Below are 21,722 nucleotides of genomic sequence, written 5' to 3' on the forward strand. Positions count from 1 at the left end.
TGTATTTCTTGATTGTGGACTAATATTGGAAAAAACAGTTTTAAAAAACAAGATTTAATAAAAGATTGCTGCAGTTGTTTGAAAGCAAGTAACCTGACATTCATTGTAAGTGTTGTTTACACAGCTGCTGGTTTAAGCAATGTTAGATTGTTTGTAGAGGAGCTGGAATAAAGAACTGTTTACAAATAGAGATTCAGCTGGCAAATAACAGCCAATTGGTCTGTGGACTAGTGACCAGTTATCATTGACAAAGGCCCTCGTCTGCCAGCAACTACGTGACTGGCTCCCAGAAAGCTGAACAGTTTAGGGATATGACAAGATAATGAAAAGACATTGGATCTCCACAAGCTTGTAGCTGTCTCTGTTCTCTGCAGAAGAAACCATTTTAAGCCAGAAGAAAATTAGTTTATTTTTCTTGCAGTTGCTGTAAGCTGTGACACTTAATTAAGTCAGAGCACTTTGTAACCGTGAACCAGTGACTGTATACTACTTGTAACCAAGTGACAGCATCCAGAAAAGGAAGATCCAGAAGTAATGCTCTGATTAGCATAAGGATTATTGCAATAAATCCGATGGACAGGGACTCTGAATTGCTTTTCCAGTTTTTCCCTCTGCCCATATAGTATTTTTTTCTTCCCATATGTGTTTATAGAGGAGGATTTTAGAAGGGGTTTGGAAATCTAACTAGTAGAGTTAATGCCAATGGTTTATAATTGTTTACCTGTGGCCCAAGTCTATGTCTTTATAATAAATGGTGATTCTTATTAAATACAGAAACCTGGTCCATGTTTTCTGTCTATGTGAATCTAAAAGACAGGTGAATTGTGAATTCTGAGTACTTCTTAAAATCTTTGGCTTTTGTGACATATCCAGGAATAACAGAGCTTGATTTGTTGTGGCAGGGAAGAGAAGGGGTTGGGCAGAAGTGAAGAAATTGAAAAGCAATGTCGCATTTCTATTGAGGAGAATTGAATTCCAGTTGATATATTTTTGAACAGATTTGTGTAATTGTATGCAAAGATAATCTCTGTTGTTTCTAAAAATAATAATTTACAAAATGATCTGTGATGATTAAAACTTTCTTTATCTGACCTATTCTATAAGCTCTTCTCAATGTTGATTAACTTTCCAATGCTCGGTGACTCAACATATAATCTTGGAATAGAAGGCTCCTGTAGCTTAGCAGCAGTGTCCTTGCCTCTGAGCCAGAAGGCTTGGGTTCAAGACTCACCTGCTGCACAAATGTGTATTAATATTTCTGACAAGTTGATTAAAAAATATCAAAGAGCTGAGTTCTCTTTCACTGCCTTTAATGGGCTTTGCATGTAAAATGGTTATTCATTGAAAACATAGGGATCTACTGATGGAAGAAAAGTTCAGTGGTATGTAAAACTGTCTCTGGATATATTTTTAAAAAAAGAGTTCTTCCCCAGTTGGGATTGGCTTCTGGCCTGGGAAAGATACAAACTCATATTTGTGCTTTATTAAACTTTACAATAAAACTTTTATAAATCTCTTTATAAGCCTAGTTCAACATATGTATATTTTATGTTTGAAAGAATCTGCGATGTATTGTATTCAGGTTTAATACACTTTAGGCTAAGAGAATGCAGTTGGATTCAGATGGAGAGGATAGTACTTCACTGCAGCTGCCCCCTCATGTTTAGTCACTGAACCATCTTATTAAAGATCATGTTTGATATTGTGAGATCAACAGAAATCACTCCTTGTTACTTCCTCACCATGTTTCTTTAAGTTTCCTTTACTTTATTTTTGTTATTCGCATTGAATCTACCAATCTGTATGTTTCTGTCATTTCTCACGACTGTTCGTCATACTTTTATTTCCTGCAAATATCTGACTGCATGATTTTATGAAGAAAACAGCCTAGTCAACATCAAAGCAAATCTTCCTGCATGGGGAGGAGGCCTCCAACTCAACTGATGCATCACAGACCCTGAGTTTGCCTCTGGTGGAAACCATAAGGCCACAATATATCGGAGCAGCATGCGACCATACAGAGTTTGCTCTGCCATTTGATCGTGGCTGACATGTTTCTCAACCCTCTTCTCCTGCTTTCTCCCCATAACCCTTGATACCCTTAGCAAATTAGAACCGATCTCTGTTTTAAAAACACTCAATGAAAAAAATCCTCCTCATCTCTGTTCTAAAGGACTGACCCCTCACTCAGACTCTGACCTTGGGTACTACTGTCTTACTAGTGGAAACATCTTCTCCATGTCCACTCTATCCAGGCCTCTCAGTAATCTGAGAGTTTCAATCAGATCCTCCCCTCAACCTTCTAAGCTCCATTTAGTACAGACCCAGAGCCCTTAACTGTTCCTCATATGACAAGTCCTTCACCCCCACGTTGTTCTTGTAAACGTCGTCTAGAATCCCTCCAATACCAGCACATCCTTTCTTAGACACGAGGCCCAAATGCAGTTTCACCACAGCCTGATACAGCCTCAGCAGTACATCTCTGCACTCCCAAGTTCCTTTGTGCTGCAAATTTCTGAACTCATTCCCCGTTGAGGAAATAGACTGCGCCACTGTTTTTCTTAACAAAGTGCATGACCTCATACTTTCCCGCATTGTATTCCATCTCCCACTTCTTTGCCTACTCACCTAGCCTGTCCAAGCCTCCCTCAACATTGCCTGCCCCTCCAGCTATCTTTGTGTCATCTGCAAACTTAACAATAATGTCCTCAGTTTTCTTGTCCAGATCATTAGTGTACAACGTAAATAGCTGTGGTACCGACGTAGACCCGTGCAGAATTTGACTAGTCACTAGCTGCCGTTCTGAGAGAGACCCCTGCTCTCTGCCTTCTGCTAGTGAGCCAATCTTCTATCCATGCCAGTACCTTGCCCCTAACGCCATGGGCTGTTATCTAATTTAGCAGCCTCCTGTGCAGCACTTTGTCAAAAGCCTTCAGGAAATTCAAATAGATCAAGTCTATTGTCTCTCCTTTGGCTAAAAAAAAACCAGAAGAGCTGCGGATGCTGTAAATCAAGAACAAAAACAGGAGTTTGCTGGAAAAGCTCAGCAGGTCTGGCAGCATCTGTGAAGAAAAAAAATGAGAGTTAATGTTTCAGGTCCAGTGACCCTTCCTCAAAACCATTGACCTGCTGAGATTTTCCAGGAACTTACGTTTATGTTACTCATTACCTCCTCAAAGAAGCCTAACACAATTCTTAGGCATGACCTCCCCTCGACTAAGCTGTGCTGACTCAGCCCTATTTTATTACACACATCAAAATACTCTGCAATCTCACTTCTTAATAGTAGACACTAAAATCTCTCAAATCAATTGATGCCACACTAACCTGCCTATAGTTTCCTGTTCTCTGTGTCCCTTCTTAAATGAAGGTGTTACTTGAGCCATTTTCCAGTCCTCTGGAATCCTCCCTGACTCCAGTAACTCCTGAAAGATCACCTCCGATGCCCCTACAATCTCCTCAGCTATCTCTTTCAGATCTCAAGCGTAGCCCACGTAGTCCAGGTGATTTAGTTACCTCCATACTGTTCAGCTTTCCCAGCACCTTCTCCGTAGTGAAGGTCACCACACTCGCCTCTGACCCCTGGAACTCTTGAAGCTTTGGTATGCTGCTTCCACATCGAAACTGATGCAAAATACCTATTCAATTCCTCCATCGTTTTTTTGTTCCCCATTACTATTTTTCTAGCATCATTTTCCAATGTCCACTGTGGAGCAGCTGGTAATAGAACCCTTAGGTTCTGGGTTTGATGTGTAATATGGCAGACTTGATTAGGGAGCTAAGATGAAAGAACCCCCTAGGGGTATACTGAGGTTATTGGGGAGGCAGTGGCCTAGTAGTATTATCACTGGACTGTTAATCTAGAGACCCAGATAACATTCTGGGGACCTAGGTTCGAATCCCACCATGGCAGATGATGGAATTTGAATTCAATAAATATCTAGAATTAAGAGTCTAACGATGACCATGAATCCATTGTCAATTGTTAGAAAAAATCCATCTGGTTCACTAATGTCCATTAGGGAAGGAAACTGCCATCCTTACCTGGTCTGCCCTGCATGTGACTCCAGACTCTCAGCAAAGTGGTTGACTCTCAACTGCCCTCTGGGGCATTAGGGATGGGCAGTAAATGCTGCCTAGCCAGCAACGCCCTCATCCCATGAATGAGGAGAAAAACTCTCTCTTCCCTCTTAGATTTTATATATCTTTTTTTAAAAAAACTCTTGCTGTCTTCTTTTATATTACTGGCTAGTTTACTCATTTTTTCATCTTCTCAACCCGGCCACTTTTATTTTAGTTGTCCTGTACTGGCTTTTAAAGGCATCCTACTAATCTTCACCACATCGTGTGCTTTTATGCTGTTCTTGACTTCCCTTGTCAGCCATGGTTGCCTCATCCTGACCTTAGCATGTTTCTTCTTCCTCGGGATGAATTTCTGCCCAAGGAACTCCTACCATTGCTGTTCCACTTGCAATACCTGTTAGGCTCCCCTTCCAATCAAGTCTGGTCAACTCCTCCCTCATATCTTTGTTGTTACCTTTTATTCAATTGTAACACTCTTAGATCTGATTCAATCTTTCCCTCTTAAACTGCAGGATGTGTTCTATCATGTTATGGTCAGTACCCCCTAGGGGGCTCCTTCATCTTAAACTCCCGAGTCAAATCTGCCACATTACACGTCGAACCAAGAACCCTAAATGTTCTACCACAAGCTGCTCCAAAAAAAATCTTGTAGACATTCCTTTTATTGATTTTCCAGTTCCCCCATGATTATTTTAATTGTGCCTTTCTTACACACCTTCTCTATCTCCTGATTTATATTCTTCCCTACATCCTGACGACTGTTTAGAGGCCTGCACACAACTCCCATCGTGGTTTTTTTTTCTTTGCGGTTCCTTAACTCTGCCCACACAGATTCTACACTTTTCCAACTCTGGATCACTTCTTGCTATCAACTTAATTTCACTTCTTACTAAGAAGGCAACCCTGCCCCCCTCTGCTCGTCAACCTGTCCTTACGATAAAACATGTATCCTTAGATATTTAGTTCTTAGCCCTGATCCCCTTACAGTCACGTCTCTATGATACCCATAACATGATACCTGCCAATTTCAATCTGCACTACGAGCTCATTTGCCTTGCTTTGTATATCGAATGCATTTATATACAACAACCTGAGTTGATTGACACCCCCCCTCCACTTATAGTAGATCCCTTTATCTACTGTACCTGAAGTTAGATTCTTGATCCTTTGAATGCTCACTATCCTATTACTTCTTACATTAGTAACCTCTGGTGAGTCCTCCCCCCATTTAATCTTTACCATAGTTTTCTATGGACTCTGGCTCCAGCATGATTCAGGTGGAGCCCCTCCCATTGAAACAGCTCCCTCCTTCCTCAGCACTGATTCCAGTGCCCCATGAATTCAGTCCTGTTTCTCCTACAACAATCTTTGAACCACACATTTACCACTTTCATATTGTTGACCCCGTGACATTTGTTTGTGGTTCAGGTAGTAATCCAGAGATTATGAATTTTTTGGTTCTGCTTTCTAATTAGCTGCTCATAGAGCCTCAGTAGGACCTCTTTTCTCTTTCTTCCCATGTCATTGGTACCAATGTTGGCACACCAACTAGATTTTTCCCCTCCAAGCCCCTCTACAGCCCAGATGAGATGTCCTGAACCAGGACACCAGGCAGAAACCCAGCTTTGGGGCTCTCCAACCTGGCCATAGAGAACAGTGTCTATTCCCCTGGCTGTACAATCTTCAGTTACATGTGCATTTCTGTTTGCCCCTCCATTTCAAATTGCTGTCTGGACTGCGATGCTGTGGTCAGTTTGCTCATCCTCCCTACAACCCCACTTCCATTCACAGGGAACAAGAATCTCAGACCTATTAGACAAACTCCAGGCCTGAGGCTCCTTCAGCATTACCTACTAGGTCTCTCTACTTGCCTTACTGATAGTCACACCCTCCTGTCCCTGACCACTGACTGAAGTCAAGATAGTTAATCTAAGGGGTGTGACTGCCTAAAACACAGCATCCGGGTAACTCTTACCCTCCCATAAGTGCCAGTATTTGAAGTTCGGACTCCAGCTCATCAACTCTGAACCAGAGCTCCTGAAGCAAACAGCACTTGCTGCAGATGTGAGCACTGTCAGCCACAGTGGGGTCCACCAGCTCCCATATGTACTGTTATAACAAATCACCTGACCTGGCATCTCTGGTTTGTTTACTTTGTGTAAATTTTTAAAAATCAAATTAAGAACAACCTTTTAGTTTGTAGCCTGTAAATATTTCCCTATTTACCTTCAGTCTGAGAGTTACCTATAATAAATGGTGGGCATGGTGGCTCAGTGGTTAGTACTGCTACCTCAACGCCAGGGACCTGCATTCAATTCCAGCCTTGGCCGACTGCCTATGCAGAGTTTGCATGTTCTCCCCAAATTTGCGTGGGTTTCCCCCCACAGTCCAAAAATATGCAGGTGAGGTAGGTTAGCCATGGGATATGCAGGGTTACAGGGATACGCTTGTGGTGTTGGTCGGGGTGGGATGCTGTGAGGGTTGGTGTGGACTCAATAGGCCAAATAGTCCATTTCCATACTGTAGGGATTTTAGGATTTTCAGATAGTCACATTAGTAACTATCACCAACCAATGAAGTTATGTTTATGTGTGAAGTCACTCGTCTGTTCTGGGTCCCTGATTCTGGCCTTCAATTTATCCTCTTAAAAAAAGTTTAAATTATGAGCCAAAGAAAGTACTTATTCCCCTCTGCTCCAGCTTCCCACACTGCCTCCAAATTCCCTGAACTATACACTCACTCAGTCTATGTCCCTCTCTGGATGCGACCTCTCCTCCCTGACTGTGCCAAGTTTACTGAGCATATCCACAGTATTTAAGCTGGAGGTTTAAACTTCTGATCACGGGCATTATCCTGACCAAACTGCTCCCTGACTCCCAACAACAGTTGAATAAGAAATAATGGGAGCTGCAGATGCTGGAGAATCCAAGATAACAAAGTGTGGGGCTGGATGAACACAGCAGGTCAAGCAGCATCTTAGGAGCACAAAAGCTGACGTTTCGGCCAGGACCAAACAGACCTGGGCTGTTTCTCTGATATACCTACACTCACCTTTACTGGCTCCATCCCTGCCTCTTCGACATGCCTGTCTCCACCTGTCTTCTCCTCTATCCATCTTCTATCCACCTCCCCCTATTTATTTCAGAACCCCCTTCCCTCCCCCCATTTCTGAAGACGGGTCTAGGCCTGAAACGTTAGCCTTCCTGCTCCTCGGCCTGCTGTGTTCATCCAGCTCCACACCTTGTTATCTCTTTCATGCATGTACTTAGATTTTTTTCCATATGTCTAAAACCTGTTCAAGAGTACGATCTGCTGGATGCAGTTACCACACCTACAGCAATGTTTAAGCCTCTTGCAGGTAATGATCACCATACCCAACAGCTCAGACAGCGCTCAGCTCGACACTAGTGACCATCTGTGCGCTAGCACCCTAAACAGAAATACTGGCCATGGCATAATTAATAATTGTCAATACTGTTCTTGAAAACATTTTCAACTGTGAGATAGAGCTGAAAATGGCATAATTCACAAAAACTTTGGGACATTTAAACACTTGTCAGAATTTAGCAGCTAGTAATGTAAAAAGGGGTATGGCTTCATTTCTGTTGATTATCCAGCACTACAACACTACAGTTAAATTTCAGTTATGCTCCATGTTTCTGAAGAAGCTGGTAATGGAAGTTTATGCCAAAAATGCAGAACTCACTTTATTGGAAAAATGTAGGAATGAAGTGGCACTGATAGGGTGTTGCCTTTCCTTGGAAGATTTGGATCAGAATTTGTAATTTGTAGAGAATCTAAAGACTGCAGTCAGATCTGATGTGGTTTTAAACAAATGTTGGAGCAGGCTTGAGGGGTGGAATAGCCTACTTGTAGTCCGGCTTCTAATTTGTACCTTGATTCTGCAAATGTAAGCGAAAATGTAACTTTGTTTCACTAATAATCTATAACATTTACTGTTTTGCTCTGTTTTCAGTGTGGATTTGGTTAAGATACATAAACTCTTCTTTCTTTTTTTCCATTAGTCACATTAAGCGTTTTTCTTTCCCTTAGTTCGTGCAGTGTAGTTGCATTTCGTGCTGCAACTGTCACTTGCCCCAGGATGTTTTTTGCTTCCAATGGAACAAGTGTTCAGGGCTCTACAATGTCTGAGGCCTGCATCAGCGTGCTGTTAGGTTCTGTTCAGAAGAGTGATGACATTAGTTTCCCTCTATGATCTAAAAAAATCCCAACGTGGGGTAGAATCAAGACTTTTATTTAATGGTATTCAGTATAAAGCTTTAAAAATATATTGATTTTAAAAAAGTAAATAATGATTTAAGATGCTAGTTCTTTCATAGCTCACATCTTGTCTAAAGGGATTGTGAGAACTCTAAGGAATTCTCAGAATTAGGCTCTTGTAAATGAAGAGTCAATCTATTTCACAGTTCAGAGGAGAAATATTGACTAGGGAAATTTTCAGCCTAACAGATCAGCCTACGCTACACTGTCTTTCGGGCTCAATTGATTTAGCAAGACCAGAAAAACATTGAAAATGGCAAGCCCTAATTACTTGTTTGATATTATTTTGTGTATAAATAACATCAACTTGACAGGTTTGGCAGATAGAATGTACATTCTTGGTTGTGATTGTCATGTTAGCAGCACTTGATTTCTGAATTGCTATCATAAGATGCAGCCTTGCAGACATTGGGGAGTTTCTGCAGAAGGGAAGTAAAACATGACTGCTGGTTTGAATAACCTAAGGTTAGAGCTAAGCCATTCAGAAATGAATTTATGAAGCACTTTGAAAAAGCTTAGTAAAATAAAGCTATTGAGGCTAGGTTGATTTAAAGTCAAAATTAAGAAATTTGTTATAAAAGAGTATTAAGAGATATGGATCCAAGACAGGTCAATGGCATTAAGGTAAAGATCAGAAATGATCTAATTAAACGGTGGTATAAGCTCGAGGCCTGAAATAGACCGTTTGTGTTCCTTATAATGGTTCCCAAGCAACAGTCTCTGACAGTGAACCTCTTCTCAGCATTGTTGATTCTTTAAAGGGAGAATGAAGTTGCAAATCGAGGAAAGTCAGGACCACGTGCTTGATTGGCATCAGATAGCAAATTAACATGAAGGATATTTGCAGCAAAAGTTCACCCAAATCAACTCCCATGTTTACCAACATATACAAGACCAGGCCTTCATTTCCTTCCCAGAGTGTTTTATGTTGGGGGGGGCGCGTGTGGGTGCAGGTGGAGGGAAATGACAAGCTATTGAAACAAATGCAACTTTTCATGTATGTTTGTTTAAGTAGAACTGCACTAGTCTTCATTGCAAGAGGGAAATGTTATTGTCATCTGTACTTTATTGGACTGTGCATCTAATCAAACTGTTTTGACTCTGTTCCTGTACATGTTTGGATAGGATCTAATGAAATGTACAGCCTTTGCAACAGCAGATGAGTATCACCTAGAAAACCTTTGCCATGATTTGATGTCAAGTGGTTATCATGAGATAACAGACCTGCCCAGAGGTAAAAGTAGTCATTCACACGTATGTAAATGTAATTTTTAACAGTGCTATAATCAAAACTTGACACCACCTAGGACAAAAGGCAGCCTGCTTGACTGACATACCATCCATCACTTTCAGCATTCACTGCCTTCGCGACCAAAACACAGTAGCAGAGGTCACCATCCATAAGATGCACTGCAGCAACACACCAGTGCTCAGTCAATGGTCCCTTCCAAAATCACGACATCTACCACCTAGAAAGACAAGGACAGTAGATACACAGGAACACCCGCCGCCTGCAGGCTCCTCTCCAAAGCTCACACCACACTGACTTGGAACTATATTACTATTCCTTTATTGTCACTGAGTCAAATTCCTGAAACACTCTTCCTCACAGCATTGTATTTGTCATTACAACCAGAGGTCTGCACAGTTCAAGAGGCAGCTCGCTACCTCCACCTCTAGAATACCAGGGTAGACAGATTGTTGCATCAGATAGTGACAAGCGCCAGGTTGACCCTTTCCCTGTTGGACCTAGAGCCACACCTCAGCAGAGGCAAAGAAATGATCACTACTTGGTGCTTCACATCTGAATCCTTCCAGTATACCATCAGTTCAATATCCTGGATATCTGAGCTATCATATTGCATCTTTAATGCACTCATCGACATTCCACGCATTCCCAAACCAAGGAACATGCTTGTAGCAAATGAGAAATGTGACTTTCAAACTCATTTCATGATGTCTGTGGAGGACCCCACTCATAAGTTACAGGCAACATTGAGCTTTTTCATCAAGCAAACCTTTGGAAAGCTGAAGGTCAACTCTGGGTATTTACTTAGGTCTGAAAACCCCCTTCAGCACTCAGCAACAGGAGTGCCATGACAGACAGTGATGTGCTTAGTTTTGCACAAGTTAAGGTTCCTGCTCACTCAGTGCACAGAAGCTACCTTCAAATTAATATCATGCAAGTATGACAACTTCTTGACACGATGGAAGTGTTGACAGCAGACTCCCATTTCTTAAGAACTAATTGAGGAATGGCATAAATCATGCAGCATTTGGGAAGAGGCAACCCATGGTGTTTCACCTCCTTCCAAAAGTGAATTAATTTTTTTTAAAGCAGTACAAGCAGCATGTCCTTTAAATCACAGTATTTTGCTGTTTGTCAAAGAGAAAATAAAGAATACGTATTTTGAAGAGGTTTTTGAAAAATGAATTTCTCTCTTTCCTACAGAATTGAGTGTGGATTTTGGGTTCAACACATATACCTTAGATAGTTTCACAAATGGATGTTCCCTTGCAGTACTATTTCTTTACCATTATGGCAATACAGTATTTATAACTAAGCATTGCAAACTAGCTGTTCTGTTGTTAATGATGAAAATCTGGAAGGTATCTTGTTGAGCATTGATGGACCAGAGGATGTTGTAAAAACATTACATAGTGTAGGTTTTAAAATTGATGGCAGTCTCAAAGCTAATTTTACATTTTGTTTAGAAGAGCTAAGGCTCCAAAAGCAAACGTTCTGAATGTCACCAATGAATAATTTAACATTGCCTACCTTCAAATAATTTATTCCTGTTTAGCCTACCTTGGTCTTCAATTTCTGAGCTCAGGTTAAGTGATAGATACAAGATTCAATCTTCTTTTGACATTGAGCCATACTTATTGAGGTGGAAATGACTGGCATCAGAACAAATCCCATTGTTGCTCATCTAAGAAGAAAGTGAGCAGTGGGATTCTGCTGTGTATAAAGACAAACACAGTTAAAATACAATACGCACTATTAGCTTATTACAGCTTGTATAACATACACATAAGCACATATCTACACCAATTTTTAGCTCTTATGTAAATGATGATTGCACATTTCTCCATTTAATCAAATTATTCAAGTAAAAATTATTGACATTCATATAATGAGGATGAGTTGAATGTTCATTGATCCTGGAAATCAAGCATTACAAAACCTCTGTGAAGCCTACTTGCTATTCACTTTCCATTCTGAGTGACTGAAGACTTAGCTTAATTTTCTGACATTTTACTTAGTATAAAGAATGCTACAAATTGAACTGTATCATCTGATTGTACAACAAAAATCCTTTTGCATTTTTCTGTTTACCATTACTATAGTATTAAATTATTTTATTCCTTCCTCAATGTTTTTCCCCAGATGCCTCAAATGTCTTGGTAATTGGAACTGACATGCTGGCCAAGCCAAATGATTATGGATTAATTTTCTTATTCAGGTTGGTTTGCATGATACCTCTGTACCTACTATCTTTTCTGTAAAATTTGTGGTCGCCTAGTGTATTTTGGTGTACAAATTGCACTTTAGTTTGTTTTCTTACTTTTCTGATACAAGGAGATGATTTGTACACTAATGCAGCTCATTTTTTTGTTAAATTGACCAACTAAATTTTGTAGCTTACTCAAAAAGATTTTTTCCATTAACTTTCCACAATTCTAACGTATACAGGTTTTAGCACATACTAATTTTAAACACTCTAGGTGAGAATAGAAAGACTGCCAAACCTAGAAAAAGACACTTGAATATCATTCAGTTTTTCATTTGTATAATACTACATTTTTGCAACACAAACAGTCCATTACGACCAACGTGTTTGTGAGCATTCTGCCACCCACCTCCTATCCCTATCACTAAATACTTCTTTTTTGTGTTATGGATTTATTGTTCTATCACTTAAATGGATCTTTGCCAGTTACCTCAATCAGTCCTTGTGGTAGATAGGTCCACATCCTCAGCAGTTTTCTGGGTAATAAAGTTTCTGTTGAATTCCCTACTGGATTTATTAAAGATTATGTTATACTCAGTGGTCCCTCACTTTGGTTATAACTAAGCTTGGAAGCACCTAACTCCAAATAGAGACCTATTAAATCTTTTCATATTCTTAAAAACTTCTAACAGTCACCATGCAGCTTTCCCTTATTTAGAGGAGAGAGACACAGCTGTTCAGTTTTTTCCCGATGGATATGTAATTTCAGTTCTGATATCAAGAACAAAAACAAAGTTGCTGTAAAAACTCAGCGGGGTCTGGCAGCCTCTGTGAAGGAAAAAAACAGAGTTACTGTTTCAGGTGAGGAAGGGTCACCAGACCCAAAACGTTAACTGTTTTTTAGTGTCACAGATGCTGCTAGACCTGCTGAGCTTTTCCAGCAATTTCATTTTTGTTCCTGATTCACAGTTCTTTTGGTTTTTATTCAGTTCTGCTACCATTTGTTTTCTATCATAATTCTAGAGTTAATACATTTCTGGAGCAGTGAAGCACTCTGAAACTTGGATAACAATATCTTGTTATCACAAGTGTTCAATTATTTGATAATTAAAATTTCTTTAAATTATTACAGAGGGAAGACAATGGCATGATGGATTTAAGACATCGGGGTAGTGGAACAATTTGGGAGTTAAAACAGAACCTGTCATCTTAATCACTAGCTAAATTTCCCATTCATATTTTTATATATTGGACATATAAATCCCAAATTTTAACCTTACTCACCTTCTGGATCAGGGCATATTCATCCCATCTAGTGTTTTTTTTAACACATCTCCAGAGCAGGCAGGACTTGAACATGGGTCTCCCAGTCCAGCAGTAGGGACACTATCACTGTGCCATAAGAAGGCCCACTAGATTTATACTACTTGACTTAGACAAGTAAACTGAAGCCTGCTAAAGTAATTAAGGAGCCTAATACCATAAGCAATTTGTGAATAGTGATTCTCAGATTAAGTGATGGATGGAAGGTCAATGCATTATTAACAACATTGTTACCTTCACCACTGACAGTAGTCCTGCAATCTTCAGTTTTTCTAATAATGGTCATTAGCCTTGACTGTAGAGGCTGAGACTGATCCAGTTCTCTTTCATGCACCCACAGTCCCACCCAATTGTGCACCTTTAAATTGGACCATTAACTTTTGTGGGCTTCTGCTACAGCACTTTCTAAATTGAGATCCATTCCAGCGTGCCTCTGAGCTTTCCATTTGAATACAGGCTATTAACAAAGTGTAAGCAAAGTGTACAAAAATAGGGTTTTTAGGCATTTCTGAGTCTTTGTATCTTGGCGTTGTGGCCTGGGTAAGCAGGCCCTGTATGCTGTGAGAATCACCAACAATAATGTGCATTTTATTTATTTCCTATTAATTATTTTATTAATTAACCATACTACAAATCTGGTTTCTGGCATTATATTGTGGCTCTGGCAGGGAGGATTGCATCTGTTCTACCTGGAGAGCTCATGAGAAGTCTTTGATTTCTGCCAATGCAGAGCTGTCAGTTTTCATGACTGTCTAGAGAGAATTGACAACTGCAAGTGAAAATAGATCATTTGGCTTTTTGAACCTCCACATTTTAGGACCTTTAATAAAAAATAGAATTCTTAAAGAAAGCATTCTGTGTTTCTGGCTTTTTTAATGCTTAATTGACAGAACATATTCATAACTATTTTTCTTATATGCAACAGCAGATACGGTGCAGAACAACTAAATTTTCAAAGGCTAAATGAAACCATTGATCTCTCTCCATCGCAGAAACTCTGATCTATGCCAGGATCGCCTCTAGAGCTAATGTGTCAAATGCCCTCCTCATTTTCATCTTCCTTCAACTTACCACAAATTCTGGTTAATACAAGACTCTAGATTACCCATTCTCTTATTGTTTTCTAGGAACAATCACTTGGGGAAATGCCTCCAAGGGTTATTTAATAACATGTGCACCTGCTTGGTATATGCAGCTTCTGAGAGAGAGCTCAGAAGTCCAATAAAACAGTGTCCTGTTTATTGTATAGCTGTTGCATAGGCAATTCTAAATGAGATCCATTGATAGTACACTGCACATCTGCTTTATGGTGTATGCCCCATATATTTACCAATCATTGTTTAAACTTAAACCTTGGGGGTTAATCTGTACTGGCAGTTTGGGTCCCTGCTGACTTGCTCCTAATTATGGGCAGTCTGAGTTGAATGCCAGTTGAATTGTAGGGTTTATTTATTCTTCAAACTGATGCCTGTATTGCCTACTCCTTGCCCACTTAATCTTTGGAGGGAGCATATGTATAAATGTTTTATTAGTCTCTTTTTAGCCTTTTAATCTTTAATTCAGATTGAACTACCTCTGCTGCACACACTGGTCCTTGGTACATCTCTCTACATTCCGGTCTTGTGTAGGACATTACACACTATTATATCCCTATAGCCTAGCTTCGGTACTATATGGAATATGCATCATTTTGAATAAAAAATGCTTTTCATGAGAAATTGCTTTGCTTCCAGCTATGGTCTCCGTTTGCTACATAACACTCAGGAGCTGTAATTTCCTCCTTTCTAACATGAAAGGATATATGGATGGTAGAGCAAGTTAGAAAGGGGCTATGAATAAAAAAAAATGCAGGAATAGAATTTAATATGAGAAAATGTGAGGTTTACTATTTTGGATCTGAGAAAGACAAATCAGAATTTGCTCTTAATGAATAGAGACTGAAGCTAGGAAATTAAGGGTTCCGTGCATATCCTTGTAAAAACATCACAAAAAAAACCTAGCACACAGGTATAAAATGCAATTATAAAGGTTAATGGGATGTTGGCTTTATCTCCAAGGGATTTAAAGTTCAGAAGTGTGGAAGTAATTCTACGGTTGTTCAATTTGATCAGGCCCCATCTAATATTGTATGCTGCATTCAGTTTGTGTTACAAACCTCAACAAAGGTAATAAGATATAAAAAGAAACTCGATGAAATGAAGAAACTCAACTGGTTAGGCAGCATCTCTGAAGAGAGAAATAGAGTTAACATTGCAAGTCCAGTGATTGTGGAACTGAATATTTGTGAAGATGTGTTTTATGCCATTGAAAACGAAACAGGGCAAGTGGAACAGGAGGGTGAGTCAGGAAAGATTTAGAAAAATGGGAAATCAAAGATATCATAGAACAAAATGTATGGGAGGTAGAAATGGTTGCAGAAAAGATGAAGCACAACACTATCACAGGTGCTTATAAAATTGTGTGGGTTGAGGGGGGAAACATACTCTACAAAGAAATATTGGCTGCAAGGCTGGATCAAAACATGTAAATTATGAAGACAGGTAGCATAAACCTGATTTAAATTCCATTGAACACATCTGGTTCACTAATGTCCTTCGGGGAAGGAAATCTGCCATCTGAAATGTCCGAGCAAACCATGCATTTGTGTCAGTCGCTGTGAAATCTCCACAAAGAAATGAAACTAGGCAGACCATCTGGCATTGACCCAGACACCGGAAACAATAACAGAAAAATCATCCTTGCGGTCCTTGTAAAGCCCTAAACCTAATCTACCTGGCGCTTGTGCCAAAATTGTGAGTGCTGTTTCACAGACCAGTCAAGCAACAGCCTGTCATAGTTATCTTCATGGAATCATACCTTCCAATGTTCCAGACTCCACCACCATCATTCCTGGATATGTTGTCCCATAGGCAGGACAGTGGTATACAGCCCTGGAAGTTATCAATATTATCTCTGGACCCCATGAAGTCTCATGGCATCAGGTTAAACAAGGGCATGGAAACCTCCCACTGATTACATCCTTTGACTAATGAAACAGTACTCCTCCATGTTGAACAACACTTGGAGGAACCATTGAGGGTGCCTAGGAGATAACCTGTACTCAGGGTAGGGGATTTCAATGTCCAGTACCAACAGTGGTTCGGCTCAGCACTACTGATAATTGAGTTGATTGGGTTCTAAAGGACATAACTGTTAGACTGGGTCTGCAGCATGTAGTGAGGGAATCAGCAAGAGGGAAAGACATACTTGACGTCATCCTCGTCAGTCAACCTGCTGCAGATGATTCTCTCCATGATGCTGTTGATAAGAGTGATCACTGCATAGTCCTTGTGGAGACGAAGTCCTAGGTTCACATTATGAGCGCCCTGCATCGTGTTGCATAGCATTATTACTGTGCTAAATAGATTTCAAACATATCTAACAACCTTAACACTGGGTACCTATGAGGCACAGTGAGCCATCAAAGGTAGCAGAATTTTATTGCAATATAATTTGCAACCTCACGGCCCAACATATCCCACACTCAGCTGTTACCATTGAGCCAGGGGATCAATCCTGAATCAGTAGAGAGTCCAGGAAGGTATGTTAGGAGCAGCACCTGGTATACCTAAAACTGAGGTGTCAACCTGGTGAACTGACCAAACTGGACTACTTGCATGCCAAACAGCATAAGCAGCAAGTGATAGGCAAAGCTAAGTGATCCCAAAGCCAACAGATCAGATCTAAATTACAGTCCTGCCACATTCTGTCTGGAATGGTGGTGCACAATTAAACCTCTCACTGGAGGAAGAGGAGGAGGCAGCTCCGCAAATATCCCAATTCTGAATGATGGAACAACCCAGTACATCAATGCAAAAGTTAAAGCTGAAGCATTTGCAACAATTTTCATCCAAAAGTGCTGAGTGGATGATCTGTCTCGGCCTCCATCACATGCCATTCTTAAGTCAATTCTGTCTACTCCACATGGTAGCAAGAGACAGATGGAGGCACTGGATACTGTGAAGGCTATGACTCCTGACAACATAATGGCAATAGTACTGCAGAATTTTGTTCCAGAACTTGTAGCCAAACTGTTCCAGTGCAGCTACAACACTGACATCCACCCGACAATTTGGGAAGTTGCCCAGGTATGTCCAGTATATGAAATGCAGGACAAACCAAACCTGGCCAATTACTGACCGATCAGTCCACTCTCAATCGTCAGTAAACTGATGGAAGATGTCATCTAAAATGCTAACAAGTAGCAGCTGCTTAACAACAACCTGCTCACTGTCACCCAGTTTTGGTTCTGCCCCAGCTCCTGACCTCATTACAGCCTTGGTTCAAACATGAACAAAAGATCTGAATTCCAGAGGTGAGGTGAGAGTGACAGTCTTTAAAATCCAGGCTGCACTTCCCAAGCGTAGCATCAAGGAGCACTAGCAAAACTAAAATCAGTTGGAATTGGGGTACACTCTTCACAGGTTGGAGTCATTCCTAGGACATAGGAAGATGGCTATGGTTGTTAGAGGTCAGTTGTCTCAGCTCCAAAGCATTTCTGCTGGAGTTCCTCAGGGTAGTGTCCAAAATCCTTCAGCTGCTTCACTAATGACCTTCCCTCCATCCGTAAGGCAGAAGTAGGGATGATTGCCTTTAGCCTAATGTTCAGCACCATTTGTGACTCCACAGATATGGAAGCAGCCAATGTTCAAATGCAGCAAAACTGGACAGTGTCTAGGTTTCGGCTAACAAGTGGCAAGTAACATTCATGCCACACAAATGCCAAGCAATAACCATTTCCAATAAAAGACAATCTAGCCAAGAACCCTTGATATTCAATGATGTTGCCATTACTGAATTGGCCAGAAACTCAACTGAACTCACTGTATAAATACAGTAAGTACAAGAGGAGGTCAGAGGCTACCACAACAGTCAAGAAGCTTGACATTGTCCAAGACAAAGCAGCCCACTTGAGTGGCACCATCTTGGCAAGCGCCTCTCCCTTGACCACTGAGGTCCTTTTTCAGTAGTGCAAAATTTCTACAAGGTGCACTGCAGAAATTTGCCAGTGATCCTAGACTGCGCCTTTCAAACTGTTGACCACTTCCATCTAGGAGGATATGGGCAGCAGATACATGGGAACATCACCGTCTGCAAATTGCCCTCCAAGCCTCTCGCTGTCCTGAGTTGAAAATACATTGCCATTCCTTCAGTGTTGCTGGGTTAAAGCCCTAGAATTCCCTCCCCAAGAGCATTGTGGGTTTATCTACAGTACATGGACTGCAACAGTTCAAGAAGGCAGCTCCCCATCACCTTCTCAAGAACAACTAGGGGCAGGCAATAAATGCTGCCAGCCAGCGATACCCACATCCCACTAGTGAATAAAAAAAATTTAAGGGGGTAAGTAGGGATTTAATTATGATATGATATGTTTAAGGAATATGGTTGAGTAGCTATAAAGAAACAGTTTTATCTGGAGAAGAAATGCAGAACTCAAGGCCATAATGAAAGTGTTCCAAGATCTGTCAGGAGTGAAATAAGGAGCACTTTTTCAAATTCTGGGCAGTCAAAATCTGAAATCTATTTCCAAAAATATCTGTGAATACAGAAGTCAGTTTAAAATTTCAAATTCTGGGAATTTTTTCGAAATGCAGACAATGTAATTTCATGATGTGTCATTGAGAAATTCTTAGAATCTATTATTAAGGAAGTTATGACAGGACACTTTGAATGTCAAAACATAATCCATCAGAGTCAGCATGGCATTATGAAGGGTAAATATCTTTGCTAGAGTTAATCTTTGCTAATTTGCTAGAGTTCTTCAAAGATGTAACAAGCAAGGAGGATAATGGAGATCATGTAGGTGTAGTATATCTAGACTTCCAGAAGGCCTTTGATAAGATGCTGCACTAAAGGTTAATTCACAAGGTAAGATCACATTTGTTTGTTGTAATTTATTAGCATGGATAATGAATTGACTAACCAACAAAAAGCAGAGAGTCAGGCTAAATGGGTCTTATTCTGGTTGTCAGGATATAGTTAGTTGGGTGCCACAGGGTTCGATCCTTGGTCCAACTATTTGCAGACTGTATTAATGATGTGGATACAGGAATAGAAAGTACTATTTCCAGATTTACAGATGACTCTAAAATAGGTAAGAAAGGTTAGGTCAACCAGCCAAAATTTCGTTGGTGAAGCTTAATGTGCATAAGTGAGAGTTTATCCATTTTGGTCAGAGTAATGGAAAAATAACAGATTATCTAAATGAAACTTCACAGTGATTCAGTGCACAGGGATCTGGGTGTGGTCATGCATGAATCGCAGGAAACTAGTATGAAGGTATAGCAAGTAGTAAGGAAGGCCAACAGAATTTTGGCATTTATGGCTAAAGGAATGGAGTATAAAAGTAACAAAGTGCTTACTGTACTTGTACAAAGCATTACTGAGACCATACCTGGAGTTCTGCATACAACTTTGTTCCTCTTACTTGAGGAAAGACGTAGATGCATTGGAGGTAATTCAGAGGAGGCTCTCAAGATTGATTCCAGAGGTTTAGAGTTTTGTTTTATGAAGTGAGATTGAGCAGTTTATAATCTGTGAAGTTTGGAAAAATAAGGAGATCTGATTGAGGAATATAAGCTGCCAAAGGGAATTGAAGAAGTAGACATACAGAGGATATTTCTCGTGATGGAATCTAGAGGTCATAGTTTTAAGAGTAAGGATGAGACTAAAACAAATGTACAGATAAAACAGATGAGAAATTACTTGTTTTGAAGGGTTGCAAATCTGTGGAATTCATTACCCCAAAGTGCAGTGGATGCTGGGACATTAAATAGCAGATAGACAGGTTTTTAATTAGTAGTGAGTGCAAGATTATGAAGAATGGTCAGGAAAGTGGAGTTGAAGCCAAGATGAGATCAGTCATCATCATATCGAATAGCAGAGCATGCTGGAGGAGCTGAATGGCCTGCTCCTGTTTCTAGCTCTTTGTTCTCATGGAAACAATAATTTGGGATAAGACTAATAATTGCATGTACAAATGAGTATTGATTAGTGACAGTGACCATAGATTTCATACAGAAAAATCATATCAACTAACTTGCCGGCGTACTTTGTAGAGGTAACAGAGAGGGGTGTTGAGAGTAATGCTGTTGACATTTTCTAAAAGACATTCCATACAGTGCCATGCAACAGACTTGTGAGAAAAGTTATAACTCATAGAATGCCACTGCAGTAGCAGTGTGAATATATGACTGGCTGAGTGTTCAGAAACACAGTGGTTAATGGATATTTTTCAGTCTGGAAGAAGATTTGTGGTTGAGTTCCTTCAGACCTGCTTTTCTGGATTTATTTAATGATCTATATCCTGAAATGCCAGAGACAATTTTAAGTTTGTGGACAGTTTAAAACATGGAAGTGTTGTAAGCTACGAGGAGAACAGTGTAGATTTTCAGATGAGCATTGACAAGCTGATGGAGTAGGCAGATATGTTGAATACAGAGAAGTGTGAGGTGGTACATTTTAGTAGAAATAAAATGGCAGGACAGTATAAAATAAGGAGCAATTACCTATGGTGACACAAAAACTTCCATTCGTGCGCAGACACAGTCTGTAATGTCGACTAGCTGCGATGTCAGCCCTCCCACTTGTCTTCACCCCTTCCTGCTCTCCTTTGGCCTCTGTCTGCTTCACCATTTCATCCTGTGCCTGATAAAAGTGCCACGTGCGCAGACAGGGCTGCTGATGTAATTTGGTCACAGCACTGTATTCCTGAATGTGTGTCCTTGTTGATCAACCTGGCAACGGTGTTCAGATTAAACATAACCATAAAACAAAATACTACGCTGAAAGGTATTCAGAAGAAGAGAGACTTGGTTGTCTTGTACATAATTCAGTACGGGTGGTAGGACAAGTGGAGAAAGGGGTTAACAAAGCAAAGAGTATATTCTGCTTTTTCAATAGGGGTATAGTGTATAAGAGATGCATGGCTATGTTGAACTTGTATAAGACACTAGTTAAACCCAAGCTAGAGTATTGTGTACAGTTCTGGGTGGTATACTTCAAGAAAGGTATCAACACCTTGGAGAGGAATGTTTACGCGAATGGTTCCAAGGATGATAATCTTCAATTATGAAGATAGATTGGAAAATGCAGACTGTCCTTGGAGAGGAAAAGGCTAAAAGGAGATTTGATGGAAATATTCAAATCATGAGGGGTCTGGACACAGTAGATGGGAAGAAACAGTTCCTGCCCATATTAGGATCAAGAGCAAGAGGGCACAGATTTAAAATGATTTGCAAATTAAGTAAATGTAATTTGAAAAAAAGTTTGCATAGAGTGAGTTTGGGCCTGGAATGCACTCCTGGAAGTGTAGTGAAGCAGGTTCAATCAAGACACCCGGGAAAGTATTTGTTGATTATTTGAATAGAAATAATATGTATGGTCTCATGGTAAGGGTGGGAAAATGGCACAAAACCCGTGCAGACATGATGGACTGAATGGCTGCCTTCTGCCCAATAAACAGTTCACTAATGTAACTTATTTCACCAAATGCTATCCCTTGGTAGTAAACCTATCATTTGTAGTATTTATTAATGGTTT

The 21,722-nt window shown here is 40.2% G+C and overlaps 1 protein-coding gene across 6 annotated transcripts in view; it reads left to right on the forward strand.

The window, feature by feature from the left end:
* Window positions 1–21,722, forward strand: part of rmnd1 (required for meiotic nuclear division 1 homolog) — an 83,456-nt gene that overhangs the window by 23,122 nt on the left and 38,612 nt on the right. For all 6 annotated transcript variants that reach the window (XM_048535768.2, XM_048535769.2, XM_048535771.2 and 3 more), the window contains exons 4-5: window positions 9,490–9,598; window positions 11,756–11,831. In XM_048535768.2, the coding sequence (XP_048391725.1) occupies window positions 9,490–9,598; window positions 11,756–11,831 (185 nt within the window). The remainder of the gene's footprint in view (window positions 1–9,489; window positions 9,599–11,755; window positions 11,832–21,722) is intronic.

This window comes from Stegostoma tigrinum, chromosome 9, assembly GCF_030684315.1.
Source record: "Stegostoma tigrinum isolate sSteTig4 chromosome 9, sSteTig4.hap1, whole genome shotgun sequence".
NCBI classification, from domain to species: Eukaryota; Metazoa; Chordata; class Chondrichthyes; order Orectolobiformes; family Stegostomatidae; genus Stegostoma; species Stegostoma tigrinum.